The sequence below is a fragment of the Stenella coeruleoalba genome, assembly GCF_951394435.1.
Source record: "Stenella coeruleoalba genome assembly, chromosome: 20".
Taxonomy (NCBI): Eukaryota; Metazoa; Chordata; class Mammalia; order Artiodactyla; family Delphinidae; genus Stenella; species Stenella coeruleoalba.
In genome coordinates this window covers 45,962,745-45,970,082 of record NC_137166.1, presented here as the reverse complement: position 1 = coordinate 45,970,082, position 7,338 = coordinate 45,962,745, and the positions used below count along the sequence as shown (strand labels likewise).

At 55.7% G+C, this 7,338-nt stretch overlaps 1 protein-coding gene across 1 annotated transcript; it reads right to left on the bottom strand.

Annotated features, from left to right (window-relative positions):
• Positions 1–620: 620 nt before the first annotated feature.
• On the bottom strand, positions 621–3,397 carry NCCRP1 (NCCRP1, F-box associated domain containing; the record flags this gene model as incomplete). The annotated part of the gene is made up of 6 exons (XM_079908038.1): positions 621–761; positions 888–1,026; positions 1,602–1,697; positions 2,334–2,385; positions 2,471–2,533; positions 3,133–3,397. 6 exons carry the CDS (start codon positions 3,395–3,397, stop codon positions 621–623), a joined length of 756 nt encoding a protein of 251 aa, XP_079764164.1.
• Positions 3,398–7,338: the final 3,941 nt, after the last annotated feature.

The following is a 7,338-nucleotide window of genomic DNA, read 5'->3' as shown; positions in this document are numbered from 1 at the left end:
GAAGTTTTTTTCTTTTTCTGGCCACCACGCACGGGTATGTGGTATCTTAGTTCCCCTACCAGGGCTCGAACCTGCGCCCCCTGCAGTGGAAGCGCAGAGTCTTAAACACTGGACCGCCAGGGAAGTCCCTTGGTGAAGTTCTAAGGATCAAACACCACGGAAATAATCAGCATCCTTGGGCACATGTATTTATTCATTCAGTCAGCAAAGATTTATTGAGCCCCTACTATCTGTCAAGCACTGACTCAGGAAGAAGTGGCCACTGCCCTCATGGAAAATGCCAGAGAGTCAGACATTCAAAGATGTGTGAAGATGTCAAATGAGAAACCAAGGGTCAGGCAGGATTACGGGGGCATAGGAGGTGGTACGTGATCCAAGAGCAGCTGAGGGGTCGTGAAGGTCTAGAGGGAGCAGGGAGGTGCTCAGGGAACACGGTAAGCTTAAGGGTCAAGGAGGTGCCAAGGGTTAGGGACTTCTAAGGGTCAGGGAGCTGCTATGGGGTCAGAGAGACGCTAAGACGTCAGAAGTGATAAAGGAGCAAGAAGATGCTAAAGGCTCAGGGAGGTGTCAAGGGGTGGATGGATATGACAAGGGGTCAGAATGGGCCCGGAGCCAGCCAATCACTCCCTGAACTGCACAGACACAGAGGAGTCGGTCACCCTCGTCCGCAGCAGCCCACCGCGCTCCATCCGGTTCTTGGTCTTGTGCAGGAAGTGGACAAAGCGGACGCCAGGGCCGTACTGGCGGAATACGTGGGACACCTGGGGCAGCACCAGGGTCAGGAAGAAGTTCTTATGAGGGACCCATAAACCCTGCTCTCCTCCCTCTGTGAGGTCTTGGGATGCGAAAGCACGTGTGCGGGTGGCAGACGGGGTAGGGAGTCTCACCTGGACCCAGTGGCCAGGGGGGCCTCTCCCAGAGGTCCGGGGGGCCACGTGGTGCTGGGCGATGACTGTGCGGCGGTCAGCTGCCAGCAGCCAGACGTGCAGCTCATACACACACACGTCCAGTCGGCTGTCCTCATACCTGGGGGTGGGGGCCAGGCCTTCAGCTGCCTCCACTGCCCCTACCTCCCAGCCCCAAACCCTGGCTCAGCCGCCTGTCAACACACACTCCCTGGCACCCACTTTGTGCACCGGGGCTGGGTGGTGTTAGCACCACAGCGGTGACCAAGACAACCCCACACCCCGCCCTCATGGGATTCATGGTCCGGTGGGGGAGGCGGACATGTCACCAGGCAGTGACAAACAGGAATGGTCAGGGCCGAGATGGGGGAAATCCAGGGCCCCGGAGGGTAATGCATCTGACACAACCTGGGGGCGGCCAGGGGAAGGCTTCCTGGTGGAGCCACATGTACCGACTCCTGAAGGAGACGGGGGACTTCGCCTCCAGAAAAGAGGGTGGCCACATCCAAGGAAGAAGGAACAGCCTCTGGGCTGGCACACTGCAAGAACGGACTCCGAGAGAAGGGGCCACAGAGGTGGGCAGGGCTGGGTCCTGCGGCGGCAGGAGGGTCTCTGGGAGGATGGCGTGAGGCTGGCGCTTCGGGGAGCGCCTGTGTGCGACCTGGCTGGGCAGGCCGGTGGTGCAGAGGCACATACCAGTCCATGACCGTGATGTTTGGCTGCTCAACGTCGAGCAGCTCCTCCCACAAGCCCTCTGCCAGAAGGTCCACACTCTGCTGCTTCACGGTCCAGCTGTGAGAGACAGCACGGGGGAGGCGGGGTCTGCCTGGAGATTCTCCCAGGCCAGCCTGGCCCCAGCAAGCAGGGCACCCTGATCATTGCACCCTGGAAGTGATGTCAAGGGCACCGGCATAAGGGCACGGAGAGCTCACTCAGGCTACCTCACGGCCTCAGTTCCCATGAACTCCTCTGAAGGTAATGCATCCTGAGCCCCGTGTTGCAGATGGGGAAACCGAGGCTCACAAAGGGAAGTGACGTGTCAAGATCGAGCAGCAAAGAAGTGGCAGAGCTGGGATCCCAACCCAGGTGCCTGTGACTTTGAGCTTCTGAGGTGCACCATCCCACCCACCGTTCAGAAGCAGGGCCTGGTTTAATGGCGGATGGCTGGTGGCCTGGGTGACCCTCCCCCTCCTACGGAAAGAGGCTGAGCATAGGAACAATATTAACTGCTGTTTATTTAACACCTACTATGTGCAGGCTACTCCCAGCGAGCCAGGCGTGTGTTTTATGGGCATGCTCTTATGACTAACTCTGTTTACAGAGCAGAAGACTAGGGCCCAGAGAGGCCGACTGTTTCTCCAGGTCCCACAGCGAGGAAGGCCGGAACAAGGAATCACAGGCAGGCCGCCGTGGGTCCCGGCCACTCACCTGAGGCCCTGCTGGAGCTTCTCCGTCTTAATGTGCCAGCCTCGGAAATTGCCTGGCGGGTGGACGAGCAAAGGATTAGAATGTGCCCATTCTCCAGGGCCAGCCCCTCAGCACCGGGCTAGCCACAAAGTGCTTACCCAGAGTCTCCAGGGGTTGCTGTGTGGGACCAGTAGGGGGCGCTGGCTCATAAATGTTGATGCCTGAAATGCGCAGGGAAGCAGAGCCTCAGGCGCGCTGAAGCTGCCCCGCTTCCGAATGCTCCCCACTTTCTAACCCCAGGGCAGGTTGGAAGAGCAGGAATCAGTGCCCTGCCTGCCAGACCAGACCAGCCAGGCAGGGGTGAGTGGTGAGTCATGGCCCTGGGAGAGCCCTGAGAATGTCCTGGGGGCAGAGGGACAATGCTTGGAGAGGGAGGGCATTGTGGTGAGACAGAGACAGAGGGACAGAGAGAGAGGCACCAAGAAAAAGAGATAGAATATGGGCGGAGGGAGGGAGGGAGAGATACGGGGTGAGACAAAGAGACAAAGGGAGAGATAGACAGAGACACATGACGTAGAAAGAAACAGAGACGCAGGTGGGACAAAGAGACACAGGAGACAGAGAGAGGCACAATGACAAAAAGGGACAGAGAGGGATGTAGAGGAATAAAAAGACAGAGGCACACTAACAGACAACGACGGAGAAACAGAGTAGAGAGACAAGCAAACAGACGGAAAGAAGAGACAGACGATCTGGGTGAGTGAGCCTGGGGAAAGAAGGCGGAGACGTCTCCAGCTCCGCGCGGACTTCTGTCCCGCACCTTCGGGGTTGGGAGAGCGGAGCAGGTTGCGGTAGAGCGGCCGCTGCAGGAAGAGAAGCTTCCAGGTGAGGCGCGGGGGCAGCTCCAGGCTCCCTCCCGGCGGCGCCCATTCCTGTAGCAGCAGCTGCTGTGCATAGCCCTCGGTCGGCTGCTCAGGCACCGGGAGCCCGGGGGTCTCGGGGGCCGCGGGCGACGGCAGCTCCTGGGTGCTCGCGGGTTCCTGCATCCCGCCACCGAGCGCTGGTCCTTCCCGCACCTCCTCCATCCGTCGGGTCTGGGCGACTGTCCCGGCTCCTCTGCAGGGCTCGGTGTTAACCCAGGGCGGGAGAGGGCGGAGCGCCTCGTCTGGCATTTAAGCGAAGGGTGTGTTGGGGGAAGGCTCTGGGGCCCCAGGCCCGACTCCCTCAGATCCAGCAGTCCAGGTCACAGCGCCTCCTTTTCCCAGACTGTAGAAGTCCGGGTCCCGGCCCTGCTCCGTTTCCCAAGCCTCCTGCCCCAGTTTCCCCAGGGCCAGTTGAGGACCCAGACACCAGCCCTGGGAGAGGGGTGGGACCAAGGCGCTAATGCCAGGGATCCGGGGCACATCCACCTCTTTAAGATCCCACATGGCAGGATTAGAGGTTAATTCATGAAGCCCCCCTCTTCCCACCCCCGTCAGCTAGGCAGTAAGGGGTGGGGGCTGGGAGGGTAGGTCCTCTGCCAGTTCCTCCTCTGCCCTGACATGGGACACAACCTTGGGACCTGACATTTCCTGTTCTGGAAACATAGTGGGGGTGCAGTGGAGGTCAGAGAGAGACCTGGAGCCTGAGATGGGGAGTCACAGAGATGGGGAACATCAGGGAGACACTGAGATAGCACCAGAGAGGGAAGAAGCAACCCCTTCTGGGTATCAGGGTGCCTTGCATCCCTTCCTGGGGCTGGGGGAGGTGGCACTGCTGCCAAAGCTTCCTCCCTCGGAGGTCGTAGGGAGTTTGGAGTGAGGGCTGGAGTGATGGTAGGGGTAGGAGGTCGGGGTGCAGAGGAAGTGGGGTGGCAGAGGAACCTGTAGGGCCAGACACCCACAGCCACTTTCTGCCCGTGCCACGTCCCACACCCGGCCCCAGTAAGCACAGGCTCAGAGTCCCACACAGGTTACCAGTAACAAGTGCCACAGTGAGAGATTTCTGCTTGCTAGGTGCTGTCCTAAGCGCTTACAAGTTCATTTCATCCTCTAACGACGTAGGTGCTACTATTTGTGGGCATTTTATAGGTAAAAGAAAGAATAGAGAACGTGTGTGGAGCTGCATGTCGGCCCAAGCGCTCCAGCATCCGCCTGCACACCAACCCTGAGTGGGGAACTGTTGTTATCCCCATTTCACAGATGAGGAAACAGAGTCCCACCTCACAGGCCTGGTCCCATACTGCCCCAGATAACCCCATATGCTTCCATGGGTGCCTCCTGCCTCGGATTCCCACAAGACCCTGAGAGACACATACTGCAGACATACAGAATTGAGCTCACACCGGAATGATGATGCTTGAGGAAACTGAGACTCAGAGAGGTCTAGTAACTCACCCAAGGTTGCACAGCTGGTGTGTGGCGAGCTGGACACAGAATCTCAGTGAGATACACAGGGATTCAGATTCAAACTGCCCCTAGAGAGAAACACTGGCTCAACACAGAAACAGACAGGAGAAAATGGTTACATTTATTGTCTGTCTTTAACTCATTAAATCTTACAACCCTGGGAGGTGGGAACTGGTACTAGTACCTCCATTGACAGATTGGGGAACTGAGGCAAGAGAGGTGAAGAGGGAAACTTGGGAATTAGCCAGGGCCCTGGGAGGAGGGAGGACCCATGGAAGCGGGCAAACCAACGAATGTGCAATAGCCCCGCTGCACCTGGAGTCTCCAGGAGATTCCCAGACAAACACTCGCAGAGCCCGCAACACACGCACAACCGGAAATACTCCCTTGGCCCACTACAAGCGCACAAACCCACAGCCGTGTCTGGCTGGCTGCCCACCTGTCTTCATTGGAGGAGGGGGAGGGGGAGGGGAAAAGAGGGGGAGGGGGAGGAGGGGGAGGGGAGGGGGAAAGAGGGGGAGGAGGAGGGGGGAGGGGAAAAGAGGGGGAGGGGGAGGAGGAAAGGACAGAGCGAGAAGGAGGAGTGTCTGTCTAGTGGACTCAGAGCTGTCCCCTGGTCAGAATCCAGGGCAGGGAGTGGCTCGGAGCCAGAAACCTAAAAAAAAGCGCAGCAAGTCTATAGAACGGGGATCAACACCCCTCCTCTGTCTGCCCCCCTCCTGCCATGGTGTCCACATTATCTCCCTCCTGGGGTCCTCACCCCCTTCTCTTACACACACACACACACACACACACACACACATACACACACACACACACACACACACACACGCCACAGCCAGACGGGTCTTATGAAAGCTTAAACCCAAGCAGTCGCTCCCCCACTTAAACCTGCCATGGCTCCCCAGTGCCGGAGAAACATCCCAGCTCTTTGTCAGCATTAGAGACCCTGGATTTCTGCTCCCTGTTCTCTCCCGTCTTAAGGACTTCGCTCAGAAAGTTCTTTCCACCCAGAATGCCCTTCCCTCTCACCCATACCCCCATACTCAGTGGTTCCCAAGCTTTAGGGCGCGTTAGTTTCACCCAGGGAGCTTATTTTATACGTGTACTTTCAAGCCCCACTCCCAGGAGGCTAATTCAATCCCTCTGGGCCCCAGAATCTAAAAGTTTAGAAGCACCCACCCCATCATTCCATACTATGAGAAACATTTTTACTTAAATCTGAGGGATCCAGGGACACAACCAGGGCCATACAAAGCCAAATGTCTTCAACATTAGATCTCAAACGTCTCCTTTCTCCACCTTCTGAGCGGTAAAGGTCCCAGTGTGGGGACTCAAGCTCTGAAAGGCTGTTTTTCAAAAGGGCCAAGGCCTGGATGACCAACACAGCACGCCTCCCCACAGCCACCTCTCATGTGTCACGAAACATTAAAAAGTACAAGCGATGGTGTGACCACTTTGGAAAACAAATTGGCAAATCTCTCATAAAACCAGATATGCTCCCACGCTACAACCCAGCCATCCCACTCCTGGGGATTTAGCCGTGGCCACCAAAAGACCCACACCCAATGCAGCTTTCCCATGATGACTCCAGAGCAAGCCCACAAAGTGCCCGTCGACAGGCGAGTGGATAAACCAGCCGTGCCGTGTCCACACTGTGGGATGCTCTCAGTAAGAAAACGGAATGACTCGCCAAATGTGCAGCCACACGGATGAACCTAAAAATCCTCACACAGACTGACAAAAGCCCTGCAGAAATGAGCACGTACTGTGTGATTCCGTTTCTAGAAAATTCTGGACAAGGCAACAGTAATCTAGAATCAGAGAAACAGGTTGGTGGTTTCCTGGGTTGCGGGGCAGGGGCGTGGACTTTCTGGAGTGAGAAAAAAAGCTCTTTCTTTTGTGTGTATTTATTTTTTTTAATTTTTAATTTTTTTTGGTGTCACCTCAGGTCATGAGGGATCTTGGTTCCCCAACCAGGGATCGAACCCATGCCCCCTGCAGTGGAGGCGCAGAGTCGTAACCACTGGACCACCAGGCAAGTTCCCAAAAGTTCTATCTTAATTGTGGTGGTAGTTATATGGGTGTATACATTTGCCAAAACTCATCAAACTGTACCTTTAAAATGGGTGTATTTTCTTGTGTGTAAATTATACCTCAATAAGGAACAAAGCAGAAAGGATATGGTAACTCTCTCCACGTACAAACAAGGAAATAGCAACAAGTCTATTGAGTGAAAAAGGCCAGATCTAGACTAGTGGGCCTCATAGGCTACTATTTGTGTGAACAAAAAATATATATGAAGAAAACAAGGATCCATAACTTCCCATTGCCCTTTCTACCTTTTGTTCTTTTAACAAATACTTATTAAACATCCACAGTGGCCAAGGCCTCTGCATTGCGGATATAATGGTGAAAGAACAGACAGATTCCTGTCCCCATGGGGCTTCCTCGTGGGAGGAGGGACAGGCTTCAACTGTTCAACAAGTAACTAACTGACAAGCAGCATGAAATGCTTTGATGGTGAAAAAAGGTTGTGATGGCAGGGAAGAGCAGCGGGTGGGAAGCCTGTTTTAGCTGAGGTGGTCAGGGAGGGCTTCTCGGAGGAGGTGACATTTGAGCAGAGACCTGAAGAAGAG